The sequence below is a fragment of the Molossus molossus genome, unplaced genomic scaffold (genome assembly GCF_014108415.1).
Source record: "Molossus molossus isolate mMolMol1 unplaced genomic scaffold, mMolMol1.p scaffold_m16_p_22, whole genome shotgun sequence".
NCBI lineage: Eukaryota > Metazoa > Chordata > Mammalia > Chiroptera > Molossidae > Molossus > Molossus molossus.
The window spans coordinates 17,030,758-17,046,225 of NW_023425358.1; the positions used below are offsets into that span (position 1 = coordinate 17,030,758).

The 15,468-nt window shown below is 53.5% G+C and overlaps 2 protein-coding genes across 2 annotated transcripts; both read left to right on the top strand.

The window, feature by feature from the left end:
• The first annotated feature begins 501 nt into the window (after positions 1-501).
• Positions 502-3,477, top strand: LOC118640180 (glutathione S-transferase theta-2B-like). Its single transcript, XM_036277055.1, has 5 exons — positions 502-630; positions 1,290-1,377; positions 2,297-2,447; positions 2,534-2,707; positions 3,011-3,477. The coding sequence occupies exons 1-5, from the start codon at positions 519-521 to the stop codon at positions 3,218-3,220; spliced, it is 735 nt and encodes a 244-aa protein (XP_036132948.1). The 5' UTR covers positions 502-518; the 3' UTR covers positions 3,221-3,477.
• Positions 3,478-7,305: 3,828 nt separating this feature from the next.
• Positions 7,306-14,136, top strand: LOC118640181 (glutathione S-transferase theta-4-like). The gene is made up of 5 exons (XM_036277057.1): positions 7,306-7,522; positions 8,537-8,624; positions 10,805-10,955; positions 12,652-12,828; positions 13,939-14,136. The coding sequence occupies exons 1-5, from the start codon at positions 7,411-7,413 to the stop codon at positions 14,134-14,136; spliced, it is 726 nt and encodes a 241-aa protein (XP_036132950.1). The 5' UTR covers positions 7,306-7,410.
• Positions 14,137-15,468: the final 1,332 nt, after the last annotated feature.

Below are 15,468 nucleotides of genomic sequence, written 5' to 3' on the forward strand. Positions count from 1 at the left end.
GGGTTATAACAATCCCAAAGCTGGCAGCTTGCCTTCGCTGAGGATCCTGCGGCCCCTCCTTCCCCTCCCCACTGTGTCCCCCCCCCACTGTGCCCCCCCCACTGTGTCCCCCCCCTGTGCCCCACCCCTGTGCCCCCCCCCCTTGTGTCCCCCCCCCCTCCACTGTGTTTCCCCCGACCTGCGCACCCTCCGGGCTGTGCAGGATCCGGTGAGAGAGACCCCCAGCCGAGCTGCCACGCAACCCCCAACACTCGCAGCTGGACGTAAACACGTCTCCCGCACGCGGCCTGGGACCCGGAGCACTGCGGGTCAGAACAGTATTTTTATTTAACTTAGGCCAAGGGAAGGGGGGGGAGGGGAGGCGAGGGCAGGATCGATTTGGGAGGATGGCCCGGAAGGGCACGCCCCTCATTGGTTGAGGCCCCCAGAGGGGCGGGGCCTAGGTACCTATTATCCCAGCAATGCCTCATCCAGAGCTGCTGTCCCTGCCTCTTTCGACCTCTGCCACCTCTGCCACGATGGGTCTGGAGCTCTACCTGGACCTGCTGTCCCAGCCTTGCCGCGCCGTCTACATCTTCGCCAAGAAGAACGGCATCCCCTTCGAGCTGCGCACCGTGGAGCTGATCAAAGGTGAGCCCAGGCGTGCTCCCCAGGTTTCCACGGCCCCGTGCACCCACAGGCTCCTCGCCTGGCACCTCCCTGAGCGCCCCCACAGTCCTCACAGTCCACATAGCTCCTTCATCTCCAGTATTGTCTCCCATTGGAGAATGACCTGGGCTGTGTGGCCCTGGACACGTCACAGGCCTTCTCTGAATCTTATTTTTCCTCTCTGAAAGAGGGCATAATATTACCTTCTACTCTGTGGGCTGGGAGAAAACTGGATTTTCAGAGTTCCTGCTCTAAACAGCATGTATTTAAATTCACAAAGCCCTAAAGACTTGGGGAGACAGCCATACTGTGGTGAGAACTGAGGGGTGGGAAGAGCTGAATCATCTCTTCACTCCAGTCCTCTCTAAATAACTTCTCTTCACCCACCCGCAGCACCTGGCTGCACCCACCAAAGCCCCTCTGCAGCTCTAGGAGGTGGCAGGGTGGGAGGCCAGCCCCTACCTGGTCCAGATGCCCAGCCTGGGAGGCCCACCCAAGAAGTGGAGCAGACCCAACAGTCCCCGCAGACCCTGCTGTTCCCAGACCAGCCTGGCCAGGGGGCTCTGGTTGGGGAGGGAGAAGGAGGGCAGGGCAGGTGTGCTTCTTGCCCTGTAGGCCTTTTCTGACCTCTTTCTCCTCAGGCCAGCATCTGAACAAGGAGTTCTTACCAATTAACAGCCTGCAGAGGGTGCCCACCCTCAAGGATGGTGACTTCGTCTTGAGTGAAAGGTACTCTGCTTCCCACCACCTCCTAAGCACCCCCAGCCCACTGGCCCCTGGCTCTCCCACTGCAGGCCCTTCCCAACCCCTCGAGCACTGAGGGCCAAGGTGCAGGGTGGGATGAGAGCAGATGGCCTGGAGGGAGTCCAGGGTGACCAGCGGCTGATAAAGCACCTCTGTACCTCTGTCTTCAGACTCTGCTTCTCCCCAGGGCCTTTCCCCACACCCAGGGGCACTAGAAGAGAAGTCATGGGGACTTTCATTCAGCATTGGACAGGGATGAGGCTCTACAAATACTAGCCAAAAGGGCCTCACCTTATTTCAGGCTACTCCCCAGAATCTGCCAGGACCTAGAGGGCACAGCTCATGGTGAGGACCAGTGCCAGGCAGGGAGAGGACACAGGGTCAGGGACTACGGGAGTGATGGCTGAGGAGCCTGTCAGAGGGGACCTGCAACAGATCTGAGGACATGCTTCCTCTCCTGCACCCAAGCACTCAAACATGTGAGGGACTCGATTGCATACCTACTGGGTGGCAGCCCCATGCAGGATTCCAGAGGTCCAGGGAGTCTTTTCTGAGTTGTGCAACTTCTCGCAAGTCACTTAACTATTTTGAGCCTTAGTTTCCTCATGTGTAAAAGGGATGCAAGAATCTCTACCTCATAGGGTGGCTGAGGGACTGTCACAGAGATGAGGTCTTGAAGTACAAAATACAAGGTCTGGCCAAGAGTTAGTGCCCAAGAGAGAAGGAGACTCAGGAGGGCACAGTCAGGGGAGGGGGAGGAGGCAGTGCCCAGGGAGCTGGGGATGGGAGGGGGAGGCCATCAAGTGCAGAGAAGCCCCAGGGCCCCACTTGGGGATGGGAATAATTGGGGATAAAGGCCACAAGCCAAGGTCTTCACAGCCATTGCTCCCACCTCTGTCCCCAGTGTGGCTATCCTGATTTACCTGAGCTTCAAGTACCAGACGGCAGACCACTGGTACCCATCTGACCTGCAGGCCCGCGTGCGTCTCCATGAGTACCTGGGCTGGCACGCTGACTGTATCCGTAGCATCTTTGGTGTATCCCTGTGGACCCAGGTCAGGAGAACTGTCTGGGGAGTGGTTGACTGTCAGGGGCCTGGGAGGAGGGGCCACAGACTGAGCCTGCGCTTTTCATCTGTCAGGTGCTGGCACCACTCATTGGGGTTCAGGTACCCGAGGAGAAGGTGAAGCGCAATAGGACTTCTGTGGACCAGGCACTGCAACGCCTGGAGGACAAGTTCCTGAGGGACAAGGCCTTTCTCACTGGCCAGCAGGTGACGCTGGCTGACCTCATGGCGCTGGAGGAGCTGATGCAGGTGTGAGCTTGGCTGGTGGAACAGCATTTGTGGGCAGCATCCCTCTTATTGCCACCCCGTTAGACAGCAAAGCTGAGGCCTGGAGAACGCTAGCAATTTGTCCAGCATCACAGAGCAAGTTTCTGGCCATGACCTACTGCTTCCCTCCTGGGTGGGGTTTCCTCCTGGTGCTCCTGGGCCCTGAGGTTGGCACACTGCCGGGGGCCTTGCTTGGAGGTTGGGAAAGGGACCTGACACCTGTGCCAGTGCTCCTGGCAATGGGACCTCCATATCCCACCAACTTTTCCATCTTTGTCCCCGCAGCTCGTGGCTCTTGGCTATGACGTGTTTGAGGGACGGCCGCGACTGGCTGCATGGCATCAGCGAGTGGAGGCTTTCCTGGGTGCTGATCTGTGCCAGGAGACCCACGGCCCCATCTTGAACATCCTGGAACAGGCCACCAACAACAAACTCGCAAAGCCGCCCCCGGAAGTCTGTTCTTATATGCTGCTTCGTATTTCCAGGATCCCCTGAGGGCCTGGGATAGGGCTGAGGGGATTCAGAAGATTAGCAAGTATGCATGCTGTTTCTTACATGTTCCTTTCCATCTTTTCCATCTGGTCTCAGGCTCTTGTATCTGACTGCAGGAGGAGCTAGCTCTGCAGGTAGGACAGCAACTGTCCTTGGCAGTGCTTCTGGGGTGTAGCAGATTTAATCAGCAGAGGGTTAAAACCCGCCAAATGTATTGTATATAAAAGGCTCCTAAAATTCAATAACATAAAGAAAAATAAAGCAACTAAAAGTCAGCAAATGTCATTGGTCTTTTAAATATAATGAAGATCCTGAACACTTTGATAAGGAACCAAGAATTGTTGGTTTTATTACATTGTTGTATTATAGGGTATGGAGTAAAATATGTCCCAGGAAACTTCATCATAGTTAACTAAAATAACTTACTGTGCTGGCAGGTTCTATGGTATCCGCGGCTTGGCCTGTCCTCCCAGCCCCTCAGGAACATCGCTTCGCTGGCCAGGCTGGGCTATGTGCTGTTCCCGAAAGCAAGGGTGAAGTCAGTCCTGCCCAAGCCACAGAGCATGTGTTTGTCAGATAGTGTCCCCCAAAGCCCTGTCCACTGGCAAACTTCAGTTTCTGCGAAAAAAGTGGGCAGGCGTTAGGGCCCCCTTGCACAGGTCAAGAGAGCCGGAGAATGGCTCCAGTCTTCTTGAGTCCCAGAATGGGGCCTGGGAGGCCTTGGCTGGGTGACGAGGAGGGCCAGGGTCTCTGGCTTGCTACCCACTTCATGATCCACCCAACCAGCACAGGCCAGTGCGGATGCCAAGCCTCAGCTGTCCTCTGGGTCCGTGGAGGCCTTGTCTACAGCACAGCCCTCAGCTCCCCAAATCTGGGTCCTAACAGAAGAGAAACACACAGGGCAGTCCAAGAAGGCTTGTGCAGGCGAAAGGCAAATGGATGGGACGGGAGTGTGGCTGCCCTGGGCGAGGGGCACCCAGCCACGGGGGGAGTTGCACAGGGAGCATGGGATCAGACTTGGACGTGAGAAATCCTCTCTGTTGCTGTGTGGACCAGGACCACGGACCCAGGGCAGGGGCAAGGCAGCTAGTCTGGTGAAGTTGGCTAAGCCAGCCAGGGGCTCTGTGGGGGCATGAGGTGCAGGATGTAGAGTGACAGCACTTGGTGATGTAGAGGTGGGCTTGGGATGAAGAAGAGGAAGGACGCCTAGGGGTCTGGCCTGAGCCTCATGGGGTGTGAGGTGCATACCGGAGGTGGGGAGCTCTGGAGGAAGGCAGTGGAGAGAGCAGTGCCAGGATGTCGGGATGGTTACTCTGTGTGGGCAGGTGAGGCCTGGACCGGGGGGGTGGGGTGGGGTAGGGGGGTGGTGATGGTGGTGGTGGTGGTGTGTGTGTGTGTTGCAGGCATAGTGGGAGGGAAGACCTTAAAGACCTGAACTGTGTGCCTGCCAGCTCCTCCCAGCCTGCTTGCCTGCATCACCACTACCTGAAGGATTGTGAAAGCCACCCTGTTGTCCAAAGCAAAGGTCAGGGCAGCCCAGGAGGTGTTTGGCCCATTCAGAGGGAGGGAGCAGAAAGTGGGAGTGTCCGTGGGCTTGCAAAGTCCTGAGAAAACAAGAGGGCCAGGCCGGGAACCTTGCTTTTGGAAAACCCAGGACCAACCCCAGCAGGGGTACAGCCCCACCTGCTGCCATCCTGAGAGGCAAGGAAGGGTAGTGCTTGGCAGGGCACCCAACCAGTTATGGACAAAGTAGGCTTTAGGGAAGGGCACAGACCCCAGGCCCCATTTTGAGGGGCCCAGCCAGCCCCAGGAGGCAGTCCTGAGAGGAGGGCAGGCGAGGCCAGGCCGAGGCACAGTGATGGCCTTGAGCTCTCTGTCCTGGTGCCTGCAGGAAGAATGGCGTCCCTTTTGAGCTGCAGCCTGTGGAGCTGGCACAGGGTTAGCCCAGAAGCTAGGAAGGCCCATGGAGGGGGCACTGGGGCCAGATCTTGTGCTAAGCCTCTCTCTGCCTCCCAGGGGAGCACCTGAGTCCCCAATTCCTGAAAGTGAACCCCCTGGGGAAAGTGCCTGCCCTCGGATGGGGGCTTCCTGTGGGCTGAGAGGTGACAGTGACCTGGGGACAGCCTAGGCTTAGAACCAGGCTCTGCCTGGTCTGGAGCCCATGGCTGGGGAAGGCAGAGAGCTGATAACCCCTGGCTTGGCGTTCTTTCCCAGCTGTTCCAGCCCCTTCTTCCTCTCAGCCTGCCCAGCTCAGAGGGCAGGGGCTAGAGCTAGCCTCAGAGAGGGGAGCAGGCACAAGTCACCCAGTCAGGCCCAGGCAACCGGGAGCGAGACTTGAGGTGAACGCCTTCCCAGATGTCTCAAACGTGCCCTTTCAGAACCACAGGAGCCAGGCAGCCCCAGGGTGGCACAGAGCTCCACATTCCAGCTCCCCACATCCTCACTGTGCCCCGGGCAGGTAACAGAACTTCCTGGCCCAGGCTGCTCCTCTGTAAAAGGAAGCTTGCCTGAGGGTGGAAATGGCTCTGAGAGCCAGGAGCCCAAGGGGGATCAAAGAGGGGGGACTCTTCGAGCCCCTTCCCTAGACTCTGAAAACGAGGGAGAACTGGCCCAGGAAAGGAACTTGGAGACCCCTTGGGGAGGGTGTCCTTAGCAGGTCTGCCTTCCTCCCTCTGAGTGGGGAGCCTGAGGCCAGAGAGCTGGGCCTGGAGGCAGAGGGCAGGCTGGAGCAGTCTCCAGGAGAGGAGGTTGAAGCAGGGCTCCGGGAGGAGCAGAGTTTGGAAATGGGAGAATGGAGCAGTTTGGTTGGAGATGCCGCCTGGAGGAGGGTGTGGGAATGGGGAAACCCTTCCCTGGAGGTGGAGTTGGAGGGAAATCCCATGAAATCATCCTGCTTGTGAGAGGCAGAGCTGCCCAGTCCTGCAGGGTGGGAGAGTTCTGACCCCCTGCCCTCAGCATGGCCATCCTTGTATACCTGAGCTGCAAGTACCGGGTGGAGGCACACCGGCACCCACCAGAGTTGACAAGTACCTGACATGGCAGCACGCTGCTATCCAGCTGCCTGCCACCAATGTCTATCTGCAAGGTGAGCCTACCTGCCCTACTGTGCAGGATTGGGCAGCAGCCAGGACCCCCAGAGCTGGAAGGGACCAGTTAGTCCATATACTGCTGCCCTTCCACTGCCCTGAGCGACATTGCTAATCCGTACCAGCACTTCTCCCCCTGGGCCTGAATGAAACCTCAGAATCCTGAACACAGAGCCCTAGAGGGCATCACTGATGGATGCTGGCTGGGGGTGGGGGTGGGGCGGGGGTGTTGTGAAAAGCTTGGAGGAGCACAAGATAAGCTGCGCCCTCTCTTCCCGGCCCAGTCTCTCCTGCTCCACTTTTCCAGGCAGCTTGTGGACACCACACAGCTGGAGCAGCTGTTGAGGAGGCTGGTGCCTGCTCTGTAACACCTGGCTCAGGAAGGTCCTGGAGGCCAAATTCTTCCTAGCAACTGGGCAGGTCTCCCCACAGTGTCCCTATTCTTCAGCCACCAGGTGCTAAGCCCCAGGTGCATGGCCTGGCCACTGCCGGTCCCAACTCAGCGGGAAGTTGCTGGGCTCCTCTGCAGAGCATAGCCTAACTGGCCGCCCCTTGACTCCTCTGTGACATTGTTCCCAGCGTTTTGACAGTGTCTGTTTCTCTTTCTCCCAGCCATAGTTCAGGCTCAATTGGTCAGTGAATACTCTCAATCTCTGCTTCTGGAACCTTCCAAGGTTAGCTCTCATTATCTGTCCTCCTTCTGGACCCTGCAAAACCCCTCTAGTCATGTTCCACAATGAAGGTCTGGCCCTGGGAATTCCCTTGAGTAAGCCCTTTTCACACACTGGCCGTGGATGCACACGTGTGCCCAAGGGAGGGGAAGGGCAGTCACAGCCACCCCTGAATCCTCTACTCTCCACTCCCATTCCTGAGCCAGGGGCCTCTCCTGAGCCTCCTCCTGGGTCTCCCAGAATCCTTGCTGCTGTGAGAATTCCAGGTTTAATGGCCTCATGACAATACCAAGTGAAACAGAAGTTCCAGAATGCGGGGTCCTGAGCCTGGGTTGGAGAGGGCTGCTGGGCAGAGGAGCAGGGGTTTAGGCTGCATACAGGCTCAGGTTCAGGGCCTGCTGGCTGTGGCTGGTGAGGGCCCAGGACTGGCCTCAGCATGGGCATAGAGCTCTACATGGACCTGCTGTCAGCATCCTGTCGCGCCGTCTACATCTTCGCCAAGAAGAACGGCATCCCCTTCGACTTCCAGTTTGTGGACCTGCTGAAAGGTTGGTACCCACTGCTTCCCTGGGCAGGCCTTGTCTTGAGAGAAGGCAGGGCACAAGGTTGGGGTGTTTCTGAAACTAGAGATAGAGACTAGGAAGACTGCCTCTCCCCAAACTCTAGAGGGGAAGAAAGGGTTTCCAAGGGAATTATAGGCTGTGCACCTGTCCAGCCTACCTTCTCCAGTCCCCACTAATTCTGCCCCACACGATGAACCGGCTCTTCGAGAGTAAAGTGGAAGAAAGAGCTGTGGAGGGGCTCCTGAGCTCCCACCCAGTGCTCTCACCTTCTCCTTATGGGAGTCTAGACTCTTGTTAACTGCAGCACCCGCTGATGAGGTTGGCAAAGGTCACAGAGGTGTCTGGTCATCACACATCTAAGAATCCAGTTGCTGCTTTGGTCCACACCCATCCTCCCCCAGCACTGAAACCTGCTCACGTGACACAGCCCCTGGGTGAGGTCCAGGGTACCTGTATCTAACACCCCCCACGCCAAGCACAGAGGGGGCCCTAAAAGCTCAACTTGCAGGAGCCTCTAGAACATAGAGGAGAGTGCATAGGAGCTCCAGGAATGAACACGGTGTGAGTGGAGCCTCCAAAATCTTTCCAACCAGGGACAGCTGGCCAAGGAAGAGTTAACACTTCTGCCCCCCCCACCCCCCACTGGGTTGACTACAAGTGAAGGCTCTTTTTTGAATTCCAGGTGTTTCCAGCTGTGTGCTAGGACTGGGGCTGCCAGCTGCCAGCTATGGCTTAAGTGCCCCCCCCCCCCCGAGTTGGGGGTGGGACTGACACCCTCCAGCTTTTGTGAGCCAAAGGTCATAGAACCTGGGATGGGAGCAGGAGTTCCTATTTTGCCACTGCACTGACTTGCCCTTTGACCTGGGATGAGCCATGATGTCCTCTGGGTCTCACTTTCCCCTTTTGAGCAAATGGAGAAAAGGGCATTTCTGCCTCTGTGATGCCTGTCTCTCTCTTTCCTGGGGTGTCAGCATCCTCAACCTTTCCTACCCCTCTCAGGTCACCACCACAGCAAGGAATACATTGAGATCAACCCCCTGAGGAAGCTGCCCAGCCTCAAAGATGGAAAATTTATCTTATCCGAAAGGTAACAGTCTTCCCGGGGCCCTCCCACCATTTATGTGCCTCTGTTCCTCCTGGGAGATTAACCTGGAGCTGACCTGCTAGTGCTTATTTATTTCTTTCCTTTTTTTTTTTAATCCTCTCCCAAGGACATTTTTGCATTTATCTTCAGATAAAGTGGGAGGGAGAGAGGGAAGAAGAGAGAGAGAGAAACATCAAAGAGAGAGACACATCAAGTGGCTGCCACCCACACGACCCAACCGGGGCCGGGGACAAACTGCAATTGAGGTACGTGCCCTTAGTGGGAACCGAACTCGGTACTCTCCAGTCCACGGGCCAACGCTCTAACCGCTGGGCCAAACCGGCCAAGGTTATTAATTTCTTTTACTGTGGAAAATTCCACACACCCACTAAAATAGACAGAATTCTAACTAACAAGGAGTATAATTACCCCCATGTACCCTCCACCCAGCTCAAACACTTGTCCGCTTACGGACCCATTTTGCATCATCTGTTTCCCTGCCTCCTGGCCACCCCATCATTTCATCCATGAAGTTAGAAATGTACTTCAAGAGGCAGGACAGTGGACAAGCCGGGAGGAGCCAGCTAGGGCTGGGAGCCACTGGCAGGTCTGCCCAGAGCAGTCATGCCCTAGGAACTGGCCACCAACAGTCACAGGATGTCACAGAATGGACAGGGTGTTAGCCAGTGAGTCAAGCCTCTGCCTGCTTCTTAAGCCTCCCTCAGTGGCTCACCCCTTTGCTGCCAATTCACTCTCTTCTGTCCCCTTCCCCCAGCCCCCCATTCCCCAGCCCCACCTGACCAAGGTCACCAGCTATGCCAGGCAGTCAAGAAATGCAGGGCTCGTTGCTGGGGTCAAACCCCAATCCTACTGCTCAGGGCTGTGTGTCTTTGGCAAGTTAGCTGTATCTCTGAGCTCCAGTTTCCTCAAATTTGGGTAGTGAACACACTGGTACCCAGCATGCAGGGTTAATGTGAGGTCAGCTGAGATGATTCAGGATTTAGAATTGCCCTCCTTCTCTGGAGCCTCCCTCCTCCCGCCTAGGCTGTTCCTTCTCCTCTTCCTCTTTCTCCACTCATCTCTGTTCCCTCCTACCTGCTGACTCTGCCCTGGCGACCCCATCTGCTCCTCTGACTTTGATGTCTTATCAGACTCAGCTCAGGACTCCCTGGGGCCCCAGATGTCCCAGACACCTGAAGTGCCATGTGCACCCTGACTTCCTCCCTTCCTTCCCCTCACCAGCTGACAGCAAGGCTTGGATCATTCCCTGCCTTCAGCCCATTCCTTCACATACCCACCTCCAAATCTCTGCCCTGCCCAGACCCTAATACCCCTTGCTTGGGCGTCCTGGCCATCACCACCTTGGCCTCCCTGTTGGTGCTTCTGTCCCTCTGGCTCACCCTCCATCCAGCACCAGAGAGATCTTTCTAAAAGTCAAGGTGCATCTATCTCATCCACCTGCTTACAGAACCCACAACCTTGATGGTTAAGTCTATGTCCTCCCTGCATCTCTCAGGGCCTCCTTATATGGCCTCTCCATCTCTGGCCATCTACAGACCACTCCCCATCCACCCCACCCTTCTTCTAGTCACAGTTTCTGACTCCTTTCTCCAAATTTACCACCCTCCTGTCCAGCTGGTGTGGCTCAGTGGTTGAGCGTCGACCCAGGCACCAAGAGGTCACCAGTTCAATTCCTGGTCAGGGCACATGCCCAGGTTGTGGGCCAAATCCCCAGTGGGGGGCATGCAGGAGGCAGCCAGTTGATGTTTTCTCTCATCGATGTTTCTCTCTCTCCTTCTCACTTCATCTCTCTCTAAAATCAATAAAGGACAAAAAAATTTTTTTAATCTATTTTTTTTAATAAAAATTTTTTTAAAAAAATTTTACCACGCTCCCTTTTACCCTCATATTTCTGCACATGTTGTTCCCTGTCTGGACTGCCCTTCCTAATGCCATCTGCCGACTCCACTCACCCTGCAGGTCTCCCCTCCTGCCCTTGCTGACGAGTGGACTGATAGCCTTTCCCAGAGCCTTTGGGCTCATTCTTCCCCTGGAAGAATTTCAGTGCCTAGAGCCCACCTGTGGCTGGAAGGCCTGCATTGGGTCCAGGCCATGCTGGGGTGGTGGTCTGTGTAGCAGAGTTGGGGAAGGCAAGAGCAATGCCCTGACCTGCCCCTCCGCAGCGTGGCCATCCTCCTTTACCTATGCCGCAAGTACAGCGCACCCTCATACTGGTACCCGCCAGACCTGCACACGCGCGCCCGCGTGGACGAGTTTATGGCCTGGCAGCACACGGCCATACAGGTGCCCATGAGCAAGATACTCTGGATCAAGGTGAGTGGGTCATGGCTGGGGCTGACTGCTGGTAGGCTTAAGCGAGTGTCCTTTCATTCCTGAGCCTCATTTCCTCAACTCCCTTCCCTGCCGGCCTCACAGTGCTGTTAGGAGTATGGAGAGAACCACTGGGTAGGATAGAGCCTTGTAAAGGCAAGGGGAAGGGCACCCAGGAGGGGCCGATCTCACTCACACCGGATAAGACGCAAGGAACTTCATTCTAAACTAGAATATATCAGAGTGGAAGATGACAAATACAGTTATGCGCTGCTTAGCTAGAGGGATATGTTCTGATAAATTCATCGTTAGGCATTTTGTTGTTGTGCGAACATGACAGAGTGTACTTAAACAAACCTAGATGGTGTAGCCTTCTCTTAAGCCAAATGGTACAGGCTATTGCTCCAAGGCTACAAACCTGTATAGCATGTTATTGTATGAAACGATGTGAGATTAGATCAAGGATAAGAGAAAATGATGCAATCAAGACATATGATAAACAAGATGTATGAGGCTTTTGCGGGCATAATACCACATACTGTTTTACAGCAAACTTTTTTTTAGTAAATAGAAATAATACACTGTAGCCCTGGCTGGTTTAGCTCCGTGTTTGGAGCATCAGCCTACGGACCGAGGTATCTCAGGTTTAATTCCCTGTGAAGGGCATGTACCTGGGCTGCAGTTTGGATCCCTGGCCCCGGTTGGGGTCGTGTAGAAAGCAACAAATCAATGTGTCTCTCTCATATCAATGTCTCTCTCTCTCTCTCTCTCTCTCTCTCTCTCTCTCTCTCTCCCCCACCCTCTCTTCCACTCTATCTAAAAATCAATGGAAAAATATCCTTGAGTGAGGATTAACAATAAAAAAAGAAAGAAAACACTATAAAAAAACCACAAATGATAAAAGTATAGCCCTGGTCTGTGTGGCTAAGTGGTTAGAGCGTCGGCCCACGGACCAGAGAGTTCTGGGTTCAGTTCCTGCTAAGGGCGCATACTTCGGTTGCAGTTTGTCCCCGGCCCGGGTAGGGGTCGTGTGGGTAGCAACCACTCGATGTGTCTCTCTCACATCGATGTTTCTCTCTCTCTTTCCCTCCCTGTCTCCCTCCCGCTCTACCTGAAGATAAATGCATAAAAATGTTCTCGGGTGAGAATTAAAAAAAAAAAGTATAGTATAGTAAATACATAAACCAGAAAGGTAGTCATTTATTATCATATATACTGTACAGAATGGTATGTACTGTACTTTTATACACCTGGCAGTGTAGTAGGTTTGTTTACACTAGCATCATCACAAACATGTGAATAATTCATTGCACTACATTATGACAGCTATGAGATCACTAGGCAACAGGAATTTTCAACCCCATTATAATCTATGGAATCACTATTGTATATGTATGTGGTCCATGGTGGTGCATGACTGTAACAATTACATGTGCCCATACTTCTTATTTTACATACACCTGTGACAGACATCACTAATCAATCACAGGATTCTTTCCTACTGGGATCTCAAAATTCTTCTGACCAATGGCCCTAGGTAATTTCTGCCAGCCAGAACTGCTAAAAGAGGTGAAACCACTTTACATTCTTGGTTCTGTCCAATACTTCTCTAGCAGACAAGGGTATTGAGGACAAGATGGTCAGGCCTGGGGCACTGGGGTGCAGCCTCCTCTTCCCTCCTCTCCCCAACCCTGGCCAGCTGCTGATCCCGATGATCACAGGTGAGGAAGTTCCAGCTGAGAAGACAGAAGAGATACTAGCAGAGGTGAATAAAAACCTGAAGCTCTTTGAGGAGAAGTTTCTGCAGGACAAGATGTTCATCACTGGGGACAACATCTCACTGGCTGACTTGGTGGCTCTGGTGGAGATGATGCAGGTGTGGAGTTTGGTGATGGGGAAACAGAGCCTAGACAGAGGTGGGAACTCCTCTGTGACCACTGGGACCATAGCTTAAGGATAAGCTGGTGAAGATGGAGACATAGAGGCTGTGGAAGCCAAGTTTGGGTGGCTGGACTAGATCTGAGGACCACAGAAAACACAGAAAGTTTTGAAAGGAAGGTGGTGGAGGGTGAGCCTGGAATAGGGAGAAGAACCCAACATTTCTTGGTCAGCCAGCCAGGGTCTTGGATACCTCCACCTCTGATGGACTCTCCAGGCAGTGTTCAGAAGTTTCCAAAGGGTCCTTCTGGCTGAACTGTTTCTTTTCCAGAGCTCCAGATAGCTAGCTGTACAGAGCAGCTCCCCTGCCTCTGGGTCTCTTGGGCAGCCACTGTGCATTTGGGGACATACCTGAGTGTGGGACATTTATGGAGCTTCTTCATGCAAGGGAGGGTGTCCAGTTCTAACTTAGCTGGTGTGCAGGATGTCCAGTTTAGAACCTGGCCAGTGTCTTGCAAGGCCAGCATCATTTCTGGCCAGTTTCAAAGTGGCCACTTTGATCTTTGGTCATTGTGTAATGCAGATCAGCATCAGAAAAAACCTTTTCAGATTTTCTGTTCCAGGGGTATAGCCCTTACATTTCACCCCCACCCCTTACATTTATTTCTCTCACCTCACCCTCTATGGGCCTCCCAAACATCCTGGGGGCATGTTTCTTAGGTTGCCTCCTGGGTCTCCTATGTCAGCCCCTTTGCTTGACCAAAGAGGGAGGTTCAACATGGGGGTGGGGATTCCTCAAACCTTCATCTGGGACAAGGGGTTTTTTTCTGGAAGAAGGTAGGGCCCATGGGAAGCTTCACACTGGAAAAAGTAGGAAACACTTGGGCCAGGGCTCACCTCAGAGAGGAATTAGGAGCCTTGGAGCAAGACCAGTGACCAAGAACCCTGAGGAGTTCCAGATCTTCCATCTCCATTCCATGACTATTACAGAGCCTGTGACCCCTTGTCCAGGCCTCAGGGATCAGCAGACTAACTGAGGCTGTTGGAGGAGAGCCATGCAGGGGTTGGTCCCCAGGTTGACCATGCCTTCCACTTTGTCTATCCACAGCCCATGGGGGGTAACCACAATGTCTTCCTTACCAGCTCCAAGCTGGCTGAGTGGCGCATGAGAGTGGAGTTAACCATTGGCCCCACCCTTATCTCGGAGGCCCACACCCGGCTGGTGAAGTTGGCAGAGTGGGACAGTTCAGTGTTGGATCCGTCGGTCAAAGAGAGGATCTGCAAGATGATGCAGAAGTTCCAGTAGAAGCAACCTATCCTGCAGGGCTTGGCTGGCTCAGCCCTCTGAGCCTCCTTCCCTGGGAGAGACGCTAAAGACAACTCTGTCTCTTTGCTCAATAAAGAACTGGATCAACCACCATGGCTGCTGAGCCTGCAACAATTGGTGTGAACATAGTGTTCGATGTGGGAGTGGGTGGTAATGGGTCCTCCCAGCTTCCAAAAGAATTTAAAGATGAAAGATTAGCCCTGGCCGGTTTGGCTCAGTGGTTAGAGCATCGGCCCGTGGACCAATGAGTCTCGGGTTCGATTCTGGTCAAGGGCACGTACCTTGCTTGCAGTTTGTCTTCGGCCCTGGTGGGGTCATGTGGGAGGCAACCAGTCCATGTGGCTCTATCACATCGATGGATGTTTCTCTCTGTCTCTCTCCCTCCCTCCCTATCTGATAATAAGTAGAAAAATATCCTCAGGTGAGGAATAAAAAAAATTAAAGATTAAATATAAGTAAACTGTCAATAATAATAGTTGATGACTTTAATATTCCATTATCAATAAACCATAGAAAACGAGACAGGAGAAAATCAGAAAAATAGAAGACTTGAACAACACTATAAACCAATTAGATCTACTATATATACACAAAACACTCAAGAACAGCAGAATAAACATTTTTTTCGAGTGCATGTGGAATATTCTCCACCATAAACCGTATGTTAGGTCATAAAATCTTAACAAGTTTAAACAGATTGAAATCATAACAATGTATGTTCTCTGAACACAATGGAATAAAACAGAAAGTCTGCCTGTAGACTCCATGCTCTTAGCCCCACCCTCCAGAGATCCTGGTTCTAGCAAGTGTCAAAGCCTTGGGGCTTATGGTCAACATTTTGTGATAGCTCACTTCACTCCAGTTGCATGCACACCGGGAATTTGGCAGCCTCGGTCTTTCTGCTTTTGTTGGCACAGTGCCTCACATTCTCTGAGTTTGTTTTTTTTTCTTCTCTGGGCCTCTGTTTCTCCATCTTTAAAATGTTGAGAGATCCAGCAATCCTACTTCTGGGTATATATATCCAAAGGGAATGAAAACTAAAAGGTCTGAGCTGGCGGGAGAGCACATCCACACTACGAGGCCACTGTAGAGCAAAATAGCTTTATTACATACGCCTGTGTGCAGGCAAGCTGAGCCGAGAAGGGTCAGCCTCGAGCCTTTTTTGTTCTCTGGCTTATATAGGCACAAACTACAGAAACTACAAAAAAACTGCATTCTCTTGGTGCCGCTTTTTGGTACCAGGGGCTGATATGAACGGCTACAGAGGCAAGGGAGGAATCTGTTGCAGGGAACGAGATGAGCTTGTTACAG